The sequence below is a fragment of a genome, unplaced genomic scaffold (assembly GCF_019419815.1).
Source record: "Pyrus x bretschneideri cultivar Hongxiangsu unplaced genomic scaffold, Pyrus_bretschneideri_v1 Contig13, whole genome shotgun sequence".
NCBI lineage: Eukaryota > Viridiplantae > Streptophyta > Magnoliopsida > Rosales > Rosaceae > Pyrus > Pyrus x bretschneideri.
Genome location: NW_025999424.1, coordinates 3,662,568 through 3,686,929, shown reverse-complemented (window position 1 = coordinate 3,686,929; position 24,362 = coordinate 3,662,568). Strand labels below are relative to the sequence as shown.

The following is a 24,362-nucleotide window of genomic DNA, read 5'->3' as shown; positions in this document are numbered from 1 at the left end:
ACTTCTTTTTGGTGTGAAAACCGAAAACTTTTATTCATTTTTCTCATCAGCTTCGTCTTCTTTCCTTTCCACTTCTTCTTTCTTTTTCTTTCCGTTTTCCTTATGTACATTCTCCTTTTTTTTTCTTGCTTCCTCTTCTTCTGTTTGCGCTGTAAATTCCTCTTCTTCAATGGATTTCAGAGAGAGGGAGTCGCAACAACTAAGAAGGTGGTGGTGCACAGAGAAAGGGAGTCGAAGCGGTGGAATTTCTTATCAAGAAACCTCCACTCTGCCTACACCGTCGTCTAGACAGCCACCTAGGCCATCTAAGAGTGCCTAGGCGAATGCCTAATAGCTCCTCGATTTTTCTTAACTATTCGGACCTAATCGCATCGGCACCATCAGGTCCAACGCCTAAGCTGTTTTTTAGAACACTAGGTATTGATTGGGGTACCAATTCATGGCCTCGACGCCAATTTGGGTTGGAATTTGATAGGTTTTTTTTTTTTTTTCTTTCTTCCTCTAGTGTTTTAATTAAATAAATTAGAATATTTCATTGATATGGATGTCCACCTCAATTGCCACAAAAGGTTGTTTTAAAAATAGAAACTTTAACGAAAAGTTCTCGGTACTGCTTACTTTAACGAAAAATCATATTTTTACACTAAAAAGTCAATCATGATATTATTCACTTTACCCTTTATTTTGTCATTATCATTAAAACTCAAAGTTTTCAAGTCCTTTCATTAGTTTTCTTTTTAAAAATATGGTACAATAGTTTTTAAGCTTATTTTTAGGTATGTCACTTGAACTCAATTTTAATCTCACTTTATTTTTTATAATTCAAAAGTTACCACTTGACTCTCTGAAACTCAAAATTGGCTTCACTTTGCCTCTGTAACTCGATTTTGATTCCATTTTGCTCCTAAAACTTGAAAGTCGTCTGTACAAAACTCAAAATTCACTCCACATTATCTTAGATATGTTAATTTCTTATGTGGGTGTGATTTGGGTGCGTCAAGCTAATTAATTTATTTTTAAAATTTTTCCATTTCTTCAAAAAAGAATTTTTTTAATTTAATATTTTTTTATTGTTGAATGTTAAGGCATAATGGAGATTTATAATTAAACTAGAATTTGTACCCGCGCGTTGCTGCGGGATTGAAAACTATATGAAGGATCATGCGATTTCAATGTTCATAAACATTTACTGTCTAACATGATACTTATGGTATAGTTAAAGGTTTTATATGTTTTAGTAGTAGTTAAGTCCGTTCCTAATGCATCCACTTGAGAAAAATTAGCATTTAATGTCTCCAAGGGGAACTTTTCAAGAAAGTTGTTGAGACAAAGTTGTTACAAAAACTTAATGTGAATGAATGCAGATCGGAAGCCAAAAGTAAGATCAAAACGATTACATAATGGGAATAAAATGTTAGAGTTAACATTAAACAATTTAAAGATTAAACCGGTTGAATATACATTGGGTAATCAAATATATGCAATGAAAGAATCGAAACTGAGGATTATGCAACAAAAGAAAATCCCTCTGCTGACGAAGAAGAAAAAGCTTCAGCAATGTCTGCCCACAACGTTACTGTTAGTTCCTCTTTTCTGTAGATAAAGAAATGACAAATAAATTTTTGACCTTTTATACCAGCAAAGCAACAAATATTGAAAACATTTTGTAAGAATAGGGATAAGAAGTGAAAAATAACCTAATATTTTGGATAACCACATCACACTTGTGCACAACCCTTTGATTAATCTGTTTAGGTTCCAGCTGCTGCAGAGCACTTATACGACCAATGACATCTTATCATTCAAAAAAGAAACACATGCACATTATTAAACTCCATTTTAGGAAGTAAACACACACTTTAAGCCACGCATATACACATAGACATTAACAATACCTGTGAGGATGTCAACTTTGTTTAAGCGAGGGTAGAGCTTGTTATAATCTTGGAGGAAAAATCGATGGTGAGGGATGGGTGGAAACACACTTGCTAATTTTCGGAAAGCTGTCTTCGAGGTCAACAAAACCTGAGTTTCATGAGGCACCACCTTGTATTGTCCCCTAATTTTAATAGTTCGAAATTCTGTGATTTCATAGCATGCACCAGCTTCAATTTTTGAAGCCATGACATCATAATCAACATCGAATGTAGAGGCCTCAACTGCATGTTGCTTCACATCGTATTAAAAAAGAGGAAAAAAAAAGTCAAAAAATCAATTAACAAATAAATGAAAACACAAATTATACACTCGACAACACATACAATATGAGATGAATCAAATTGTTACCATGAGTAAATACAACGAATGAACGCAATTAAATTATTTGGAACAAAATCTAAAAAAAAATTCCATCAACACATAAAAGTTTACAACAGAAAACACCACATGGTACATATAAGTAAAGAAAGGCAAAAATTGAGGAAAACATAGGTGATGTACACATTTTGCTGATCATAACATATCTAAGTGTAACCTTCTAACATGTAAAAAACCATGGCAGCATAAACATTATCCAGTGAGTTAATAGTTGTTGATTCGAGCTTTGGGTAAAATAATTAGACAGTTATTTCTCACCAGTTCGTCAACCAATATACAGTGCAGGTTTGTGTACTTTTGAACAGTCCCTGGAATCGTCGATTTCCAAATCCTGCATATCCGAATTCTGATTTTGTCCTCCTTTGTGTATGGTCTTAATTGATTAACAGGAGTTGGGCGCACGCTTTCCATTTATCCTATCAAAAGGGAGTTTCAACGACACATCAGAAACTCCCACAAAATTACAAAAAGTAAAAAATGACAAAAACTATAAACGATCCATAATTTATTCACCCATGGTCTGAAAGGAAGACATGGAGACTTTTAACACCAAGAAATGAACAACACGGCCACCATCACTAATAGCAATAGCTACAACAATGAAATCACGAAGCTAAGGACCACACGAAAAAGAAATGGCAACGACAAAATTCCAGACACTAAGACTGCGCATAGACCACAGTCGACCAAACTCTAATCAAACATAATTCATTTTAAATAAAACATATACATAAAAGAAACTCACACAACCAAAAACCAAATTCTGTCTCATTCAATCGCTCACAAAAACCCATAATAGCAGGAAAAGTAAAAATTTGAAAAAACTCACAGAGTTTGATATCTTTGATGAAGCAAAATTTTCTGAACAGCATGAGACAACAGCGGACAGCGACAAAACACAGATTCGTCAACAACGAAAGGAGAAAACGGTGAGTGAAAGAAAAAAAGGTTTGAGAGGGACAAAGAAGACCAAACGGGAATTAAAAGACGAAAAGAAACGATGAAATAGAGAAGCCTAAAGAACCAATTGACAATGATCAACACATGGATGGGGCAATCCCGTCCTTCCACTGTACTGAGAAATAGAGAATAAAGAAAAACAAAAGAAAAACAAAGAACACACCAAGGGGCATTTAAGCCATTACACCGCTGGTGTACAGGTTCGAGATCAGGGTCCGAAAACGATGGAAAAGCAGAAATGGGTATGGGAACCGGAACAAAAAGCAGGGTGGGTATACGGTAAGAAGCAAACCTCACGATGACCAACACGTGGTATGAGAGAAGCCCCGTTAAATTCACTGTGTATCACATTTTTTAATATTTTTTCTATCTTCTTACCAGTCATATATGGGTTAAAAAAATTAAGAAGGTATAAATTTTTATTGTTAGTTGTGCCACAAACTACGTGATCCTGTTTTAATCTTATTTTTTTAATATTTTTTTTGTTCTCCCAATAGCTATACATAAATTTAAAAAGTTAAGAAATAATTTTTTATTGTTAGTTGTGCCACAAATCACATGGCCCTGTTTTAATCACATTTTTTTAATAATTTTTTTGTTTTCCCAACAGATATAGACGAGTAGACAGGGAGGAGAGCAACAGTCAAACAAAATAGGAAAGCAAACAGAAAGTGATCCTGTTTTTTTAATATTTTTTTAATATTTTTTTAATATTTTTTTGTTTTCCCAATAGCTATACATATAGTTGTGCCACAAATCACATGGCCCTGTTTTAATCACATTTTTTTAATAATTTTTTTGTTTTCCCAACAGATATAGACGGGTAGACAGGGAGGAGAGCAACAGTCAAACAAAATAAGGAAGCAAACAGACAATTCGAGAAGACACAGCCGAAATAGAGGGTGACTGGATGATGGACGCATGCAGTGAATGGGTAAAACAGTCAATCGACTATACAAATATGGAAACAGCAAGAGAAACAGAGCAAAAACCGAGGGGCATTTTTGCCACTTTACTGTCTGTGAACAGTATACCTGGGTTGAAAAAATTAAAAAGGTATAAATTTTTATTGTTAGTTGTGCCACAAAGCTAGTGGCCCTGCTTTAATCATATTTTTTTTGTTCTCCCAATAACTATTCATGGGTTTAAAAAATTAAGAAGATATAAATTTTTATTGTTAGTTGTGCCACAAACCACATGGCCCTGTTTTAATCATTTTTTTTTTAATAATTTTTTTGTTTTCCCAACAGATATAGATGGGTAGACAGGGAGAACAACAGTCAAACAAAATAAGGAAGCAAATAGAGGATTCATCGATGATAGACGCGTGGAAGCAATGGGCAAAAGTGGCATTTTGCTTCCCCAAAAACCAAAGAGAAGAATAACCGGAGGAAAAAGCCAGGGGCAAAATCGTCCGCCCACTGGTCATCCACAGTACCACCCTGATTGGGTTTTAGTATATATAGATTTGTTGCACATATGAATAGTCATATTAGGTGTTGGGTCTTACATATATTTTAAAAGGTGATCTATAAGTTTATAGAAGAAAAGAGAGTCAACAAATCAAAATGGAATAATTTTTGAGTGTCAAAGAGTAAAGTGGTGACTTTTGAGTTATAATGAGCAAAATAAGATCAAAATGAAGTTCTAAGGGGTGTAGCTAAAAATACGCCTAGTTTTTAAGAGTAGCAATTTTTTTTTTTATGGATAATGCTAGGAAGACCAAAATTTTTAAACTATGCAAATCAAATGATGTGTCACCAATAAGAAACAAACACGTTAATCGACACTTGATCAATAATCCAATCATCTATAACCACATCATTTGGTTTACTAATTTAGTTTAAAAAATTTGATCTCCTTAACATTACCTTTTTTTTATATGTATTTTCGGTGGTTGGTTCCTGGTATTTCTTAGGCCTTTAAAATCTGATTCCACATGAACTTTTTGGAATATAAAACAAACTTATGCAATTTCGGTGCAAATTCCCAGCAATTTAGCTGTAATTTCGCTTAGCTTTCATTGGCTATGAAATTACGCGCTTTATACATGCTTTTAACGTCGACAGAGCTTCTTCCTCAATCCAGATTTGGCGTAGTAATATATGTGCGTGTATACATATATTTATATTTGCATCCTTTGCATTATATGTTGATTTATTGTTCTTTAGGTACTAGCATGTCTTATCAAACTTCGATGGTGGCTGAGCTCCGGCGAGCCACGAAAGATTTCTCCCCAGAAATGATCATCGGAGGCGGAGCTTCGGTCTCGTCTACAGGGGCCTCCTTTCCAATGGCATGAGTGTAGCTGTAAAGAAGTGTAACGCCGTAGGGTTCCCTGACGTGCGAGCAATTCGCGCCGAAGAAGAAACACTTGGTAAGGTACAGCACCCACATATTATCAAGCTTTTGGGGCACTGCCAGTGGAACTCAACTCACCTTCTGTTTTACGAGTACTACGCCAATAGCGATCTTTATAGTTGGCTGCACGACGAATCACGGCGTTGGGCTGTCTCATCGTGGGAGACTAGGTTTCGGATTGTTAAAGGTGTCGCCGACGGCCTTGCCTATCTGCATGGCTTGGACAACCCAATTATTCACAGGGATATCAAGTCGGAAAATGTGATACTAGACTCCAACTTTGAGCCCCACATTGCTCATTTTGGGCTCGCTAGATGGATGGAGGCGTCACATACGCATGTGACTACGGAGCCAGATGGCTCTGTAGGATACATTCCTCCTGAGTACCTGGCGGGATCCAACAAGGCCACAACAAAGGGTGATGTCTACAGCTTTGGCATTTTGATGTTGGAGATTGCGACCAGGAGGCGGCTGGCTCAGTTGACAACATTTGACGCCCAAAAGATGGAGGTGGTGGAATGGGTTAAAATGATGGTGGCTAATTACATTGTTGATCCAAGTAACCCCAACCAGCAATTGGTTGCAGTAGCCAATTTATCGCACTACTTTAAGATCGCTTGGTATTGCGTCATAAATGAACCACAATATAGGCCCCACATGAAGTGGGTTGTTGAAAGATTAAATGAAATTCGTTAGTGTATTTTCCATAACTGTATCCAGTGCATCCAGATCCTTCTTGTTTCCAAGCACCTGCACCAACTAACATCAAGCATGCTTGTGTATTATGTATGGTTGTTTGTACCTACTAACTTACGACCATAATCGAATCTAAGATCTCTCACTTACAAGTGAAAAGGAATACCATTATATCGTAATACTAAGTGACTAACTTATGATCTTCTCTCTTGGATTAGTTTGGATTAGCAAATTGGCAATCTTCTCTGTTGAATTAATTCGGTGCGTACAAATATTATTATTGTTAATTTATAGAGGCTTTTATAATTAAAATCCGAAAACTCTTAATTATTGTTAGATTTAGTCCAATTGTTTTGTTTTGTTGATTTAGGACCATCTGATGTAAAAATTTTGGATTCGCCACTGACTCTACATGTGACAAAATAAGTGGAGCGATACCAAAAAATATATCTCCTACGCTTATGTCATGACCTGTGGAGTACCGCTTTAATATTCGACACTTTGAAAAAATCTGGTGTTGTTGATGGTGTAGTATTACAAAGAGCCCTTATTAATTTTTTTTTCTTCATAATCTTCTTTAGTTTATTCAATCCGACAATCACGAATTAAAAGATATATATGAAGAGTAAGAATGAGCGTTTGACCATCACCCTCTTACAAAACGTAGAATGAGCGTTTGACCATCACCCTCTTACAAAACGTGGAAGATAATCATGGAGTCTTACGTCATTCGGATCAACAACCGCATGATGGTTTCCTAGCAGTTACCATGAAGAAAATCTAGGTTCACTGCTCCTTGTTGACTCCACTGTACCTGTACGCGACGCGTTTGGCAGGGTCTTTCTTCGAATCCAACAACTTCCTCCCCAGTCCGCCTCCCTCTCTCGCACTCTTTATTTTCAGACCAAATTACAAACCTTATTTTTATCTTTCGTCTTTCTCTTCCTCTCTACTTTCTTCCACCTTTTCCCTGTCCTCTCTCTCTCCTTCTCCCTACAGAAAAGCCTTGGCGACCCGGATCGGCGACTCGGGAATTTCTCAAGCCCGTGGTGAATTTCGTTATCTAAAGGTACAATCTTTGCTTCAGACTTCCAGTAGTGTAGGAAACTGAAAAAATGAAGGCCCTGGGTATTTTGAATATCTATATGGATTTATGTTTGCTTCCACAAAAAGCTAGCAAGCTTCCCATTTTTAGGAAATTGTGAAGAATATTTTTTGTTTCATTTCCCATGTAAAAGGGTAAGTACCGTTTGATCTATTGAACTATTACTTCAGTTGAAATTTGACTTCCTGAACTATGTTTTTTTTGATAAATTAATTCTCTGAATTAATTGAAATAGGTCAATTAACCTATTGTTGTTAGATTCCGTCCATTATTCTGGCAAATTCAAAAGCAAAGTCTTCTTTATATCATCAATTCTTACATGTCATTTATGACCACCAATAAAATTTTGACATGTGAACACATAATAATGTGTAATGACAGTGTGAGGAGGTCAAATGAGAGTTTACCCACATAAGAATTTTCCATTTATCTTCCGGTCCCTAATTTGAAATTTGGTCTCTTGACGATGAACGCTCAAATAAAATACATAGATACGCAGAGAAGGATGCCAGAAAACTAGCAGTCAATGAAGACTTAAATGAAGGGTTCGATGGAGGGACATGAAAATGATTAGATGCTATACATTCAAGAAGCATTCATTGTGTTTTAGTAGTAGCTTTGTAATGCTTGAGTAGTTCATTGGGAGTAGTCGTCTTAAGCCCTTTTTTTTTTTTTTCCCTCTTTTCATCAATAAAAGTGTTTAATTTGGTAGCTGCAGGTGCTTTCCCCGCGTCATTGGTCTATTCCTTCCAAGTAAGATATCATATTGGCATGGCTGCTGCATTGGTGGGTGGAGCTTTTCTCTCTGCTTCTCTTCAGACGTTATTTGGTCTGTTGGCCTCTCGTGAAGTTGTGGAGTTCTTGCGTGGAAAGAAACTTGACAGCAGACTTCTGAGCAAGCTGAAGGTCACTTTGCTTTCTGTCAATTCTGTGCTCAGCTATGCCAAAGACAAGCAGATTATTGACTCAGCGGTGGAAGAGTGGCTTGATGAGCTTAGAGATGCTGTCCATGATGCGGAGGACATGTTGGATGAGACTAACACTGATGCTTTGCAGAAAAAGATGGAAGCCGAAGCTGAAAGCAGCAGTGAAAGTTTGGTACGACACTTCAGCTGTATTTCATTGAATGCATTTGACAATGAATTAGAACCCAAGATACGGGTGATTCTTGAAAGATTAGATTTTATAGTGAGTAGCAAGTCTGTTCTTGGCTTGAAAGAAGGTATGACGGATGGTGCGTCGAGAAGATCACCAACAACATCTTTGGTGGAAGAGTCTGTTTATGGCCGGGATGAGGACAAAGAGGCCATTATTAGATTGTTGCTATCGGATGGTGATGTTTGTAGAAATGAGATCTGTGTGATTCCGGTGGTGGGCATGGGAGGCATTGGGAAGACCACTCTTGCTCAGCTCGTATATAATGATGTCAGAGTGCAGGAATACTTTGACCTCAGGGCGTGGGTTTGCGTGTCAAAAGAGTTTGATGTCGTGAGTATAACAAAAACAATTTCTGAGACATTCACTTCAGTGGATTGTGGCATTAATGATCTGAATTTGCTTCAAGTTAAACTGAAAGATCAATTGATGGCCAAGAAATTTCTGATTGTTCTAGATGATGTTTGGAATGAGGACTACCTTGATTGGGCCGAGTTAAGGAAGCCTTTCATGAATGGGGTGAATGGAAGTAAGGTGATTGTCACAACACGTAGCGAAAATGTTGCATCGATCATGGGTACTATTCCAGCTCATTCTCTAAAGCAATTAAGTGATCAAGATTGCTGGTTGTTGTTTGCAAAGCATGCCTTCAGCAATCCAGAGTCAAGAGAGCAACCATACTTTCAAGTGATGGGTAGAGAAATTGTGAAAAAGTGCAAAGGGCTTGCTTTGGCTGCAAAAGTGCTTGGGGGGCTTCTACGATCAAAACAAGATCCTGAGGATTGGAATAATATACTTACTAGTGAGATCTGGGATTTGTCAGATGACACACGTAACATTCTTCCGGCTCTAGGATTGAGCTACGATTATCTCCCATTACATCTGAAGCAATGCTTTTCTTATTGTTCAATATTCCCCAAAGGTTATAAATTCAGAAGAGATGAAGTGGTCTTACTGTGGATGGCAGCAGATCTTTTACCACCCCCAAAAGGAAAGAAGAGGATGGAACATGTGGGAGAAGAGTGTTTTCATGATCTAGTTTCAAGGTCACTTTTTCAACAATCTAGTGTCGACAAATCACTTTTTGTTATGCATGACCTTGTTAATGATCTGGCAAAGTGTGTGTCCGGAAAGTTTTGTCTAAGGATGGATGATGTTGAATCAGATTCTCCAATCAGCAAGGACTCGTCATTTGACATTTTCTAGAACAATGCATGATGAGAAGTTTAAGATGTTATATGATGCGAAGCGATTGCGCACTTTCCTCCCCCTAACATGTCAATCACTGCATGGACAATTCCATTTGTCTGCCAAGGTAACAAATGACCTGTTACCAAGGCTACCATGCTTGCGAGCCCTCTGCCTATCACATTACAACATCATGGAGTTGCCTGAATCAATTGGAAATTTGAAGCTTTTGCGGTACTTTGACCTCTCTCACACTTCAATTCAGAGGTTACCTGAAAATTTAAGTACCTTATACCAATTGCAGACTTTAATTCTGTCATGTTGCTCCTCTCTTACCGGGCTGCCAACCAGCATGCGAAGACTTGTAAACTTGCGCCATTTGGACATTAGTCACACCAAACTAAAGGAGATGCCAAGAAAAATGAGTAAGCTGAAGTGTCTACAAACATTAACTGATTTTGTTGTTGGAGAAACTAGCGAATGCAACATTGGAGAGTTGGGTGAGCTCTCTAATCTTCGCGGAAAACTTTATATTTCTAAGCTTCAGAATGTTGTCCACGAAGATTATGCTTTGGAGGCCAAAATGCAGGAGAAGAAGTACCTCGATGTGCTAGTCTTCAGTTGGGCTGGTCATGCTGATGATTCACATCATGAAAGAAATGTACTTGAAAGGCTCCAACCTCATTTGAGCTTGAAAAAACTCACAATTGAAAATTATGGGGGTACAAGATTTCCAGATTGGTTAGGGGATCATTCCTTCACCAATATGGTCACTGTACATCTTGAAGATTGTAAAGGGTGTTTCGTTTTGCCAACACTTGGGACGTTACCATCTCTCAAGGAGCTTTACATCTCTGGATTTGACGGGGTAAGGATGGTAGGTTCTGAGTTTTATGGTACTTGTTCTTCAGTAAATAAGCCATTTAGATCCCTAGAAATTTTGAAGTTTGATGGTATGTCAGAGTGGCTTGAATGGTCTGGTTTTGGAGGTGGTGACGAAGTTGGTGCTTTCCCTTGTCTACGGGAGCTCCATCTGCAACGGTGTCCTAAGCTCAGAGGGGATTTACCCCACTATCTTCCATCTTTGACATCAGTTTGGATTTTTGAATGCCAGCAGCTGGTGGCTTCACTTCCAAGGGCACCATCTATCCATGGCTTGAAGTTCGGACACTGTGATATGTGGCAGCTAAAAGAACTGCCAGCTGAGCTGCACTGGCTCAGAATTGAAGGATGCCATGTGCTGGAGTCTATACCTGGCAACGTGAAGCAAGCGACATCTTGTCTTCAAGAGTTGTTTATCTCCAACTGTTCTTCTCTTGCATCCTTCCCTCGGGATAGCTTACCTCGTACACTGAAAGCCCTGGAAATTGAGGGATGTGGACAGTTAGATATTCTTTCTGACTGCTACTATGCATCCCTTGAAAGTTTGTCCATATGGAGAAGCTGTGATTCCCTCGAGTTTTTTCCATTGGACATCTTCCCAAAATTAAACAATCTCAAAATCCGAAGCTGTAAGAGTTTGAAATCACTTTCCATTTCAGGTGAACCTAACCATGAGCTTCAGTGTTTGAGTTTCTTGGAAATATGGGATTGTCCGAGTTTGGTTTCATTCCCCGATATAGGATTGCCAGCACCGCACCTGACACAATTTAGAGCAACAGATTGTTTGAAGTTGAAGTCGCTGCCTAAGGGGATGAACAAACTCCTATCTCTTCAGACCTTGGAAATATCCGGATGCCCAGAACTCATGTCATTTCCTGATGGGGGTTTGCCCTTGAACTTGAATTGCCTCTATATTTGGGATTGCGACAAACTCATTGCGCAGCGATTACATTGGAAGCTGAAAGCTCTGGTGTCCCTTAAATGTCTTAGCATCATGGGTGGAAAACGGTCTGATGTGCAGTGTTTTCCAGAGGAGGGGATGCTGCCCACCTCTCTTACCTCTCTCTCCATATGTGGATTTCCAAATCTCACATCACTTGGTAAGGGGCTGCAACAACTGACTGCCCTTGAAAAACTAGAAATCAGCCACTGCCGCAAGCTCCAATGTTTGCCGAAAGACGGGATGAAACATCTATCTTACCTCTGCATCAGAAAATGTCCTATGCTGAAACAAAGTTTCCGAAAGGAAAGAGAAGATTGGCCTACAGTAGATCACATTCCCTTCGTAGAGATTGACAATCAGCGGATTTCGTAAGCTGAAACTGCGGAAGGGCCTCTATTCTTTTCTGAATAAACAATTTGTCTCAGGTACTTGTTATACGCTAATAATACTCTAGAACAAATATGCCCTTTTGTTTTCATTGCAAATGTTGCTACCACTTTGAATTGAAGATTACAGATTTTTTCTTGAACTGAGGCTTCTTGTCAAAAGTAGGCATAAACTATGTTTGCATCCTGCTACTCAAAACTTATGTTTCCTTCCGCCATTTGGCTGTGAACTCCGGTTTTCACCAATGCAAACACAGCGGGAGAGATGGCGAGAAAGATTTCCAATTTGCTCTCTTTCTCACGCACACACGCACGCGCACGAATGAACGAGTCTATATATGTCCATTCACGCAGAGACATGAATTCTATGTTCATTCACGGAAACAACGATAAAATTCAATTGGTCTGTTGCAAGTAGGTCTGCGCATGAAGATTTGTACTCGTAAAACGAAAACAAGGGAAATAACTCGGAAATATTTCTGTGCATGGAGCTGCCTAATATTCATTTCACACTACATAAACATGACCAATGCAGTTATATTTGGTGAGATTCTGAAACAAGAAATTGCCCCGGCGGGAAACATTATTGGTTTCACAATACGTTTCAACCACAAGATTACAGGGAAAAGACAGCAAATCAAAGCAGAAATAGGACTTTGATGTCCACTATCAAATTTCCTTTTAACATTTGAACAACTTCCTTCATGGGAGGCCTCTGTCAGTGATATACTTCATGGACGCAAAGCAAGGCGATCGAAAGAAAGCAATGTAATTTGGTTGCAACCAATTCCCACAACGAGATAGCCCAAAGCCTCGATTTATCGTGCAGCCAACTATAAAGATCACCATTGTCGTAGGACTTGTAAAACAGAAGGTGAGTTGAGTTCCACTGGTAGTGCCCCAAAAGCTTGATGGCATTTGGGTGTTGTACCAATGTATTAAAAGGTGGAGGCGTGGGCAAGGCGTTCCATGGATAGCCCCACCTAGGCGTGAGGCGAAGCCTTACTGGACCTTAAATAATAGGGGACTGCTGAGAAAAATAAGGGAAACAGGGGACTCTTGGGGTTTTAAAATAAAAGAAAAACAGACTTGATCAAAACGACGTTGTTTTGGGCCAAGTCATTTAAAAGAAAAACAGACTTGACCAAAATCCCACTTCTTCTTCGCCGTCATCTTCCTTGTGAAGATGTCGCACACCCTGCAACCCTAAACCTAGATGACAGAGCCTTCAACTTCGATTTACCCAGACAATTTGACTTTGATTTTGGGTCGCGGATGGATCTGGGAATGCCTGCCAACTACCTTTAGGTGCGCCTCAGCCGCCTAGGCTTGCCTCAACGAGTTTTTGCCCACTCCCAATGGGCAGAGGCGTTATCACTTTGGCCCCGCCTCCAAAACCACCTAAGCGCACAACACTGTGCTGTACTATACCTTACCAAGTGTTTCTTCGGCGCGAATTGCTCTTGCTCGCACGTCAGGGAACCCTATAGTGCAACACTTGTTGACAGCTAGCTACACTCATGCCATTGGAAAGTAGTCCCCTGTAGGCCAGACCGGATCTCCCGCCTCCAGTGAACATTTCCTGCGAGAAATCTTTCGTGGCTCTGCGGAGCTCAGCCACCGTCGATGTTTGATAAGACGTGCTACCAGATACCTAACAGAACAATATTGAGCATATGATGATTGCGAAGGGTTTGCCCAACACCTAATAATTTGCCTCACAGAACTTGGTAAATTGGTTTAGTTTTTTTAGTTCAACGATATTCTAATTTAATATAAAACACGGTACACTCTCATATATAGCCAAGGGCCGGAAATATTATATTATGTATCACGTCAACATAAATAAGGTCTAATAATACAAGTATGTCTCACATCTTCAATATTGTGCAAATAATTTGTATTCGATCCCTAACAGTTTTCTTAGTGAACTGATGGTTCAGTACCTTTTGGTTATGTTATATAGTTTTGTGTTTTATATGCGCACTCCTATACATCTCTATCTCTCTCGTGCGCGATTTTGATTGGACTTGCATGCAGTGCTCTAGGTAGAGAAATGATATTCGGATTAACTTATTTATATCTTTGTCGTGTTCGTGTCAATTCACATGTTGATCAACACGTAAAAATGATATGAATATAACAATGTAATCCAAATACCAAGTTGATGTTTGTAGTATTTTGCAACTAATCATTCTTAAGGATGAATTAATTGAAATTGATGTATCTTTTCACCGTGAAGATCTGAAAAGTGAACAATAAACATTCTAGGACCTTCAACAACAATATGCACATAATTCTTACAGTGTTAAGAATATTTATCCGAACAGTGGATTTTCCTACATAAATTTGAACTATTGGACTGTTCGATTTTACAAGTTTTGATACTTTTCCATAATTGCATATCCATGGGCACATGACCAATATGTATTTAACAAGATTAGATTTGATCCCTTCGTTGCCTGATTGCATTGAAAATAAGGTTTTTGGGTACACAATATTTTGGTGGATTATGCGAACCGAGTAAGGATTTTAACCAAGCATGCACAATGCAAGCAAATTGTTGTGTTGGCCTCGAAAATAAAGTCAATGATCTTAGAATCTTGCTTCAACTTTGTAGAAAATACATGTTGTCATATTTTCGGCACACAAAAAATCTCTTTATGCCTACCCCTAATTCTTTTTTATTTATTTTTAGTACATCTATATTTTGACACTAGAGAGAGGAAGTGTTCGGTTAGGCCACACAATGGGCAACCTAATCTAGAAAAGAGATCATTTTCGGATCTCTTCCACCAAAGCCCGCGGTCATGTGATTCGAGCCTTTAAAATTTGATCCAACTGCTAAATTATTATAGCTTTTAAAAGGGCCCTCTGTTTTTAGCCGTTAGATCAAATTTCAAGAATTCAGATCACTTGATCAGCCGGCTTTGGTGGAAGATATCTAAAGAAGATCTCTTTCCCCTAATCTGGTATCGAATTTGTCATACACGAGATTTAAATATAAGATCTCTTACTTCCAAGTGAAGAAGAATCCACCAGACCGTGATACTGAGTGGTTATGCCTACCCCTAATTAAACGTTGATTTCAATTAAAAATGTGGGAACACGCCATACCGTTTTGAATATTTTGTAAACAAAATGAAACCGTTCTCTGGACAGGGACGTGTCTAAATGCTAGTCGCTGCGAATATTCTTATGCTGACGATTACCTGACAGAATCTTTTTGGTGCTCATCCGCCGTAATTTTAACTAAGATCCTTACCTCTTTCAGTAATTTCGCATCAAGAAAGTTTCCATCCTCGGGCCACCGAAAAAACCCACAAATGGCTATAAAACCCGCCAGCGCCAAAATTTCACCCGATCCCCAATCTCTTTCATTCCGATTCGATCAAATTTCTATCTCCGATCTTCGATTCGATATTCCAATCGTTCGATTCGATCTTTTGCCTACCTGTTGATCGCAATTTCATTCCTCGCCGTGCCTCCAATCCGATTCTAGGTTTAGGGTTTTGAATTTTCCAGAAAAGTTTTCGATCCGAAAAAGGGTTTTTTCCTGATCTGCGAAAAATTGTTCGCCTGATAGTTTTTCGCCGTCCCAATTTTTATGGGTCGTTCAAAAGTTTCCGGATTTATCTGAAAATTTGAGAAATTTTTAGGTTTTTGAAGTTTCCAATTTTATATTGTTTTTGTCTGTATAAATTGGGGATAAACAGCTTACTGCATGTTTCTGTTTTTTCAATTGCTCGTAAGTTAGTATTTAAAATTAAAATTATAGTAATTTTTGGGTTTTGACGTTTGAGAAGCTGATTATTTGGTGCTTTTGTCAGTTGCTGGAACTCCATATTTTCAGGTAAGGATCAGTTCCTTTAGCTAAGCTCAGTAGTATTAATCATTTAAAAAAAATTTAAAATAAATAAATTACTGTGTATTTTAGATAATTGTTTGGCTGGTGGACTATATTTGTTTGCTTTTAGTGCCCCTGCATATATTGCAGTACAGAAATTGGTATCAAATTATGTGTAAACATGGTTTTTGGCAAAAGATGATGCAAAGGTAGATTTTTTGAAGTTAACATCGTATGTTCTTTTTTAAGGAATATGTGTCACTATCACTTATCGAAAGGAAAAATGAAAGAATTGAATACTAAGCAACTGTCTAATTGGTCGATGTAAGTAGCTTCAACTTTACAGAATTTTTTACTGGAGCTAGATGGATGCTTGTTGGGAAGTAGGTGGTATTCAATGTGTTATGCCCATAGTTTGTCGTACCTGATGCGGTTTTTGTTTCAAATTCGGCGTCCATATTTATTGAGAAAGCACAAACACTGTTGATTAAGTCAAGTCATTCAGAAGGCTTAGTTTCATGTAGATTGTTATTTTGTTCTCGTTTCTGAAATCTTTATTTGCTGCTTTCTGCTTTGGGTGGGAGTTTTAGATTAGGAAAAATGCTGGGTTGCATATTCAATGCTCCACTTCAAATGTGACTTCACTTTGCAGGAGAAAATGATAAACAAACGGCCTTTTGATGGTGAGGATTCTTATGAGGTTGCTTGGAAGCACCCAAGACAATTGGAATACGCTGATGAGCCTTCTCCAATTGCAGATACTTTTCCTTTTAGTAGCGCCCCCCAGAAATTTCAAATTTCAGGTACCAAATAGTGGGATGGTCAATTAGTCACTAATTATTCAATTTCCAAGTTGTGCATATAATGGTTGGCGGAAACTTTAGAAGACGTAGATGTATAACATGCTCCATGGATCTGGAATTGCAATTTAGAGTTTAATCTGGACCATTAACACAACCTGACCTTCGAAATGAAATAATGCCATCAGTTTTTTATACTCTGATGCAAGTTAGTGCTATCTATTGTGAGTTGATATAATGTTTACGAGGGCTAATGCATGGTTTTTATTAGCTGAGTATTTTCTGTAGATATTTAGTTTGATCCTATAGCTGATGTAATTACTATATGAAGATGGTGAAGGTGACGGGAGTTTTAGTACATGTCCAAATGAAGGAGGGTTTGCAAGTGACTTGGGAACTGAAATCTCAAATGAGACCTATAGAGAACTTGGAAATGGTGCTTCTGGAAGCTTCTCTCGATTTTGGTTGGCCAACAACAGTTTGTTTGAAGCTCATGTAAGACCTGAGGCAGCAGGGCATCTGTCATTATTCCCAGAATTTTTTGCACCTGCAAACCATCTGAGGGCTTTACTTCATTCGAATGATATCTGCTTATCTCCTGTTGATTATCCTCCTCAAAAGCTAGTTTCTATCGGACCTCAGCATCAAGCTCATGTTCCAGAATGGGGCCATGAGGGTTCACACACTTCAGATCATCTGGAGAAATTGGATCCTCAGCATGAACTTTCAAATGCTTCCGGCAAGGGCCTTGGTGTTGATGAGGTGAAGCTGATGGGTACCTGTATCATTTCTATGCCTGATCTTGAAGCATATGAAAACTATTTATGTGAAGATATGGGAGCTAGAAACCACTGTATGTGTGCTGATGCAGGTTCTGTTAGATGTGTGAGACAGCATGTCCTGGAAGCAAGAGAGAAATTAAGGGAAGACCTTGGAGAGTGCCTATTTGAAGAGTTGGGATTTTATGAAATGGGAGAGGCGGTTGCAGATAAATGGACTAAAGATGAAGAACTTGCCTTCCACGATGCCATCCGTTCTAACCCTGCATCATTGGGTAAGAACTTCTGGCACCATCTTTCAGTGGCTTTTCCTTTGCGACCGCATAAAGACCTTGTCAGCTATTATTTCAATGTTTTCATGCTCCGTCAGCGTGCTGAGCAGAATAGGTTTGACCCTCTAAACATTGATAGCGATGATGATGAGTGGCAAAAATGTGAACTTGGAGTGGTCGATGATGACGAGGACGCATTGGTGGAATCTCCTGTAAATCTAGATGCTCCTGCCTATAATCAGGTAGAACATTTTGACAGTTTTAATGAACAAATTGAGGATGCTGATGATGTAGATGGTTGTAATGATAATGCCGATGTCGTTGGTTGTGCTGGAATTACGGACGAGGATGCAGGCGATATAGATGATGGCCCAGAATCTCATGCTGAGAATCCCCTTGGTGATTGTGGTGCTACTGAAACTCTGGTTCTGGATAAAACTCCTAGCAGTAACAGAGAGGATTATGATATTGAAGATGATTCTTGCACATCATATGAGCATCAGCAAGGAAGTTGAATTATGTTGTCAACTTAAGGGGAGAATGATGCAAGAGACTGCAGCGTAGAACAACTCCTTGTCTATTTAATTACACGAAGTATCTTGATTGACCTGCATCAGCACAGTTAGATAATAAGATGGCAACGGTCGGCGATGAACTACAGTACAGTTGCTAACTCCTTGTACTGTTGTTTCATTCAAGCCAGCTTTGGGCTGTATGAACTCCGTAGAGCCTTCTGTTCATGATTTCGAGAACCCTGAAGAAGGATTTTCGAGTTGGCAATAAATGGTTAGCCCTTCAAAAGTGAAAGTAGTATTCTTTCGGTTTTTTTTCACTTCTTGGAAGAAGGCAAGCTACAGATGTAGGTTTCTAGTACATGATGGATGTCCTCCGCGAGCCAGTCAAAGGGATAACCGTGGCCGGAAAACTCCTTCCTTCAGTGAACAGAGTAGAATTTCGATACCCGTGTTCTTCCTTGAGACGAAAATCCTGCCTTCCCTTGTCAGGATGAGTCCCGTGAGAACGGTAACATAAATGAAACGGTTTTCAGTCGAAGCAATCGAATCAAAAGTTCGTTACGAAGAATTCTACACTGTTATCATTTTGGAAGTGTTGTATTCATCTGTGATGAGGTTAATTCGTTTTATGTTTTGTGTTCGTTTTCCCAGTGTTCTCTGTTATTTGATACTCTCAGTCTCTCCCAATCCTTTGAAATATTATTATTTGTTTTTAATATTTTTTTGGGTCAATTATTTGTATTTAATAAACTTTACATGAAGTAAATACTTGTCATAACTTCTCTAGTAAGCTTTCTCAGAATCTACAGCAATCCCAAAATCCCCACGTTTATTAAATAGTTAAGGTTTCATATTAAAGGAGTATGTTACGGGGATTATCTTTTTTAAATTATATTTTGCAGATTCACGGTGTGATGATTGATTATAGTATTTTTTTCATTAAATTATTAAAAATAGAATTTAATTATCAACCGTCACATCATGTAGTTTATAAATTATGATCTACTTTAACATTTTTTTATACTAAATTAGCCTCCAAATCATCTATAGATTTTTTTTAACAAACGGTAAGCGATAATGAGCTAAATGTTGGGGGAACTGGTTACTGGTGGGTTCTACAAATAAAGTTAAGATATTTATGTTTGAAAGTGCTAAATGGGTTACGTTAAAAACACTTATAAAAAAATTTGCTAAACTTCTTTGGAGATGCTTTTAGTACCTTTTGTATTAAAAATAGCTATGTAAAAGATAAAGTTTTCTCACACTTTCTATTTTTGTTTCCGTCTCTTTATTTATTTATTTATTTTTTTAGTATATTGATATTTTTACACTAAGAATAAAGAAAACATTTATCTCTTTATTTTTGTTCGTTTGATTTTTCTTTTATTTATTCAATCTATATACCAAAGAAAAGAAAAGAAGCATGCGAGAATGTTGCAAGAGTCCTTCCATCCTCCAATTGCTTATCGGCAAAGATGAGTCTCTGCTGGTCCGGAGGAATGCACTCCTTGTATTGGATCTTTGCTTTCACATTATCAATGGTATCACAACTCTCTACCTCCGACGTTATCATCTTTCCAGACAATTGTTGAGAAAAATTAAAGTACACAACTCTAACACAAGTGTTGAAAAGATAAAATAAGTAAACAAATTACTTATATTATACTCATAAAATATTACAACACAATAACTCTCAATGACACAACTTAGAAGCTACGATACTCTCTTTCTATGGACACACTGAAAAAAGCAGATCCAGGATTTGAAATGTAGTGTCCAAAGTGTATGGCATGCACAAAGAATTGAGGGTCAAGAGTTTGGTTAAATGTCAAAATCTTGTTGACGTGACCAAATGATTAACTTTATGCATGCTAATGTACTTCCTTAAAAGTTAATAAAAATTAACCATCCAGCTACCTCCACGTGTTAAATTGACTGTGCACTCGAGTGTTTTTTACCATACTAGAGAAAATGTACAACTCACTGAAAGTAGGATCACCCACTTCTTGAACCTTGCGCCCCAAGCAACAGCACAAATGAAGGGTTCTTTTGGGCATTTTACCCTCTTCATTTGGTCACCCACTTTTTGCAAAGTGTTACAGTAAATTTTTAAATCACGGTGTAACTTTTACACAGTTGTTTTATCTTTAAACGTTTTTTTTTTTTTTTTGTATTTTGACTATCATAATATTTGTTCAATCTTAAGACTCGATATAGAATATGAGACAGATGAAGAAAAGAAAAGTATGAAAATCCTTTCTATTTATGAATATATTTTGTTAGGAAAGCATTTATCAATAATTGTAATATTCTATTAAGAAAAAATTGATTTTTCGTAATGAATAAGAAAATTTATATCTATCCAACTTCCTGAATTTGAGTTAGAATGATGTTATCTATCTGACCTCGATACAAGATTGTGTCTACGGCGGACGGGTGCTGTGATCCGGCAAGTTGACATAAGAATTTCTCCAACTTCCGGTGATAGGTCCATGCCAGATTAGAGCATAGTGCTAGCAATAGCAAAATTGGTAGCTTGAAATATACGAGCAAGTGGGACAAAAGTTGGTGTCTCGTAGTGTATAGCTTTGCTTTCATGCAAGGATCTCGTTTCTTTTTCTCTCTTTCCAAATGAGGCATAAGCTCCGAACATTAAACATTTAGAGAGAGAAAGTCTAGAGAGAGAGAGAGAGAGAGAGCGAGAGAGAGGGATTGGTGCCAGAAAGCTCCCAACATTAAAAATTTCATTCTTTTTCGTTGTGTCTAGTCTTGCCAGCTACTGGCAAGGCAGTACTCTCAGTCAGTGCTGCAGTTACAGAGATATTGCTTGCCTTTTGGCTTCCACATTTACATTTCTTCAAGCACCACCCAAGAAAGAGAGAGACCTTACTGCTCAAACCAAAACCCTGAAATCTGAATCGTTTCTTCCCCAAGAGAGAGAGGTTTTGATTAGGGACCCAGATCTTGTTCTTGCCCACAAATTCTACAAAACCCAGAAGAAGTGCTTCTTCTCCAATCACTTTTGAAAGAAGCAAGAAAGCTTCATCTCTGATCTGGGTTTTCAGCATCCTCTGTTTCTTGAGCTTTTTTCTGGTTTTTGTTTTTCTGGAATGCGGTGGAAAGATTCAAACTTTCTCGGAAAATTGGAGTCCTTCTTGGTTTTGGGATCTGGGTTCGTTTGCTTTTCTGGTTAGGACGATGGAGCATGTGTGCAAGCACTGCAAAAAGAGCTTCTTGAGCGGCAGAGTCTTGGGAGGTCACATGAGGTGCCATGGAGCAAAGAAATCGGCTAAAACTGAGAAAAATATCGAAATGTGCAGAGCACATTCTGAGGTTGAAGACGATGATCACGCTGGTTATGGATTACGAGTGAACCCGAAAAAGTCCTGGAAATTTTCAGGGCACTCGAAGTTCGAAGCTTCTGCAGGGGAAGAAAAAGAGATCGTCTGCAGGTGCAGGGTTTGTGGCAAAGGGTTTGATTCGATGAGAGCGATGTTCGGGCACATGAGGCATCACTCAGGGAGGGAGAGGAAGGAGACGCAGTCCTGCGAAGTTTGTGGTAAAGGGTTCAAAACGTTGAGAGCTTTAGCTACTCATAGCAGATGCCACTCGAAAAGTATTAGGGGAACTGATGGATTGGAGACTGTTTCTTCAAGCAAGAAGCTTTCTGTGGATTGCTGTCAGTACAGCAGTGAGACGATGGGGCTGATTCGGAGGAAAAGATCGAAAAGATTGAGGTACAAGATTACTAATTCCAGTTGTTCTTTTTCTAGTTTCAGTGTTAATGAATCTAAGTATGTCGCTGAATTTGGGGAAGAAGTAGTAGAGGGGGCAATTTGTTTGATGATCATATCTGGTTGTGGAAGCAATTGGGGTCGAATTAGTTCGGTCACTGAGTCTTCGGATAATAATTCCTTGTCTTTAGAGGTTCAATCACCAGGCTTAAAGAATTGGATCATGGGAAATAAGGGTGGTGTATCGGTTTGTGATGATACTGTGAAATTGGTTGATTGCATTTCTGATTGTAAGAATGTCTCCGTTGAGAAGAAAGTATTTGAATTTAGCGAAAATAATTCTGGGTTTGCGAATGACTGAGGTAAAAAATGTCGAAATGGAAGATAGGTTCTTCAGGGGTGTAGGATATAAGAGGCGAGACTGGATGAGGAATCTGTATTTGGGTTGCGTGATACTGAAATGGAAATGAATGTGGATATTATCGAGGAAGTAGAATCGGATGTAGCAGCATTCAGATCAATGAAGTCAGGTTTGAATAATAAACCCAAGTTATATGCTACTGAATCTGAAGTCTTTGCTGATTCCCAGAAGAAAAGAGAGCACAAGTGCAGGCTTTGCAACAAGGTTTTCGGCACGTATCAGGCACTTGGAGGCCACCAAAGAGTTCACAAATCAACCAACACCACTTCTGTGGTAAATATTGAGGATTATGAAGATGGAATTCCGACTAACAAGTTTTCGAAGATGGAGTACAGTTGCAAGCTTGCCAAGACTGAATGCAGTGATAGTTCAGCAGCAGAAGAGGAGATGGAAAGAGTTATTGAGAATAAGGGTCACAAGTGCTCCATCTGCTTGAAGGTGTTTGCAACAGGCCAAGCTTTGGGTGGCCACAAGAGAGTTCATTTCGGCAAAGACCACGAGACAGGTGCAGAAGAGTCCAGAGTGCTGAAGCAGCAGATTTCCGACATCTGCGATGCATTTGATCTTAGCCGTCCAATCGAAAATGGTGATGTTGATTTTAAGTCCTGGTGGCCTGGAAATGAACATAAGCAGGAGCTGTTGATGGATCTGATGCCCAACTGAGAAGTGATTCCATCAAAAGCAGCTTTTGAAGTTTCAAGTGGTAAAGCTTCTCTTTATAGCTTAGGTAGCAACCCAGGAATTTTTTGTCCAATTTCTGGATTTTACTATCCATGTGGAAATATATTCATATATGGTTCCAAAACTGCAGCTGACTGATACATTTTTGGAACTTATTGCCTGAAATATGAATTTTCTGTCCTTTAGAACTGTATTACATTTGAAAAACTGTCAATATACGGCAACAGATGAGCAGAAATGTTACTTTTTTACCTTCTTTTTTCCATTCTTTTGCTTTTAAGTCCACAAAGTTTGAACAGAACACCTCATTTTGGTGACCTTTTTCTGCCACATTGTTTTGGCCATTTTGTGGGGATGGTGATTGAAAATGAAGTTCACAGTGTGAGAAACGCTGGTGAGGATTGAGACAGTTAAATAATTTTTATAACTTGTGTAGGGTGTTCCGACCATATCATTTGTCGGGCACCTCTCACAAAGTATAGGACCGCCTTGTATTGTGATTCTGCTCGATTATATGGTCTCAATCAGTGTGAAAACTATCTAAATAAGACAATTATACATAATACATGACAAACCATAACATACGTATTATTTACTTCTTTCCCTCTATGTATTAATCTTCTTTTGCAAGTAACTAGAGATGCCTTTGCCTTGACCCAAAAGAAAGCAGTTCAACTGCACAACTTAAAGTACATTTCAAACTCAAAAATCTAGTTACATCCTAGATCTAAGGCATTAAGAACTCCAATCTTTGACTTATAAGCTTGGCTTTCAGTACGCTTCAAATAAGCTGATTTTTCAGGGCACGAACATGTATAAATTATAGATACACAAATAACTTAGTACGTATTTATATGATAGTGAGAATTTAGTACTTGCTATAATTAAGAGTAACATGAGGTAAGACAACGTATGATAGACCCCCTCCTCCCTCCTGCCCCGTGACTCTCGCAAATCAAAAAGTCTTGTTGGTTTGGGGTGGGCCTTTTTTTTATGTTTTTCCTTAGGTTCATGAGAGGAGTGAAGTTGCCCACCCACTTGCAGAGATGCACACAACAGAATTGAATATGCAAAACTTTTGTGCCATATATATGCACACAAAAAATGGTAGATCATGTGAGTGTAGATGGGTTCACTACTTGATTCAATCTTTGTACTCTTCTGGCCATGTGCTTGCAATGCTCTCAAAAAAAAAAAACAATTTAAGATGTGAGACTTTGGCTCTCTCTCCCTCTCTCTCTCTACTTGCCCACAATTCATTGCAATTTACTAGAACCAATGTGCAAGAAAGCAAGATCTAAGTCTTGCATTGCACTTACAG

General features: G+C 38.4%; 6 protein-coding genes and 1 long non-coding RNA gene across 10 annotated transcripts; 6 read left to right on the top strand and 1 right to left on the bottom strand.

Moving 5' to 3' along the window:
• Nucleotides 1-1,420: 1,420 nt before the first annotated feature.
• Nucleotides 1,421-4,633, bottom strand: LOC125474689. The gene is made up of 3 exons (XR_007256133.1): nt 3,146-4,633; nt 1,698-2,732; nt 1,421-1,593 (listed from the first exon to the last, which is right to left on the bottom strand). It is a non-coding gene; the product is annotated as an uncharacterized LOC125474689 (long non-coding RNA).
• A 941-nt stretch (nt 4,634-5,574) lies between these two features.
• On the top strand, nt 5,575-6,333 carry LOC103951076 (leucine-rich repeat receptor protein kinase EMS1). The gene has a single exon (XM_009362359.2). It carries the CDS (start codon nt 5,575-5,577, stop codon nt 6,331-6,333), a length of 759 nt encoding a protein of 252 aa, XP_009360634.2.
• Nucleotides 6,334-7,067: 734 nt separating this feature from the next.
• On the top strand, nt 7,068-9,950 carry LOC103950994 (putative disease resistance RPP13-like protein 1). Of its 4 annotated transcripts, none has more exons than XM_048579006.1 (3): nt 7,068-7,402; nt 7,529-7,572; nt 8,157-9,950. In XM_048579006.1, exon 3 carries the CDS (start codon nt 8,210-8,212, stop codon nt 9,797-9,799), a length of 1,590 nt encoding a protein of 529 aa, XP_048434963.1. In that variant the 5' UTR covers nt 7,068-7,402; nt 7,529-7,572; nt 8,157-8,209; the 3' UTR covers nt 9,800-9,950. The 4 variants fall into 4 exon arrangements, with proteins under 4 accessions (XP_048434963.1, XP_048434964.1, XP_048434962.1 ...); XM_048579007.1 differs by having other exon boundaries at nt 8,151-9,950; XM_048579005.1 differs by lacking the exon at nt 7,529-7,572 and having other exon boundaries at nt 8,151-9,950.
• Nucleotides 9,804-11,978, top strand: LOC125475026 (putative disease resistance protein At3g14460). The gene has a single exon (XM_048579359.1). It carries the CDS (start codon nt 9,804-9,806, stop codon nt 11,976-11,978), a length of 2,175 nt encoding a protein of 724 aa, XP_048435316.1.
• Nucleotides 11,979-15,871: 3,893 nt separating this feature from the next.
• On the top strand, nt 15,872-18,991 carry LOC103950996. The gene is made up of 3 exons (XM_048579003.1): nt 15,872-16,642; nt 16,971-17,693; nt 17,789-18,991. Exons 1-3 carry the CDS (start codon nt 16,459-16,461, stop codon nt 17,794-17,796), a joined length of 915 nt encoding a protein of 304 aa, XP_048434960.1. The 5' UTR covers nt 15,872-16,458; the 3' UTR covers nt 17,797-18,991.
• A 2,412-nt stretch (nt 18,992-21,403) lies between these two features.
• LOC103951077 (zinc finger protein 614-like) lies at nt 21,404-22,300 on the top strand. The gene has a single exon (XM_009362360.2). The coding sequence runs from the start codon at nt 21,404-21,406 to the stop codon at nt 22,298-22,300; it is 897 nt and encodes a 298-aa protein (XP_009360635.2).
• Nucleotides 22,301-22,384: 84 nt separating this feature from the next.
• On the top strand, nt 22,385-23,371 carry LOC125474688 (zinc finger protein ZAT9-like). Its single transcript, XM_048578666.1, has one exon. The coding sequence runs from the start codon at nt 22,400-22,402 to the stop codon at nt 23,021-23,023; it is 624 nt and encodes a 207-aa protein (XP_048434623.1). The 5' UTR covers nt 22,385-22,399; the 3' UTR covers nt 23,024-23,371.
• The last annotated feature ends 991 nt before the right edge of the window (nt 23,372-24,362 follow it).

Excerpts from the sequence above, each read along its gene's own strand:
- LOC103951076 (XM_009362359.2), top strand. The coding sequence starts at position 5,575 with ATGAGTGTAGCTGTAAAGAAGTGTAACGCCGTAGGGTTCCCTGACGTG.
- LOC103950994 (XM_048579005.1), top strand. The coding sequence starts at position 8,210 with ATGGCTGCTGCATTGGTGGGTGGAGCTTTTCTCTCTGCTTCTCTTCAG.
- LOC125475026 (XM_048579359.1), top strand. The coding sequence starts at position 9,804 with ATGCATGATGAGAAGTTTAAGATGTTATATGATGCGAAGCGATTGCGC.
- LOC103950996 (XM_048579003.1), top strand. The coding sequence starts at position 16,459 with ATGCTCCACTTCAAATGTGACTTCACTTTGCAGGAGAAAATGATAAAC. Across the intron at positions 16,643-16,970 it reads CCAGAAATTTCAAATTTCAG|ATGGTGAAGGTGACGGGAGT; the intron begins GTACCAAATAGT and ends TACTATATGAAG.
- LOC103951077 (XM_009362360.2), top strand. The coding sequence starts at position 21,404 with ATGGAGCATGTGTGCAAGCACTGCAAAAAGAGCTTCTTGAGCGGCAGA.
- LOC125474688 (XM_048578666.1), top strand. The coding sequence starts at position 22,400 with ATGGAAATGAATGTGGATATTATCGAGGAAGTAGAATCGGATGTAGCA.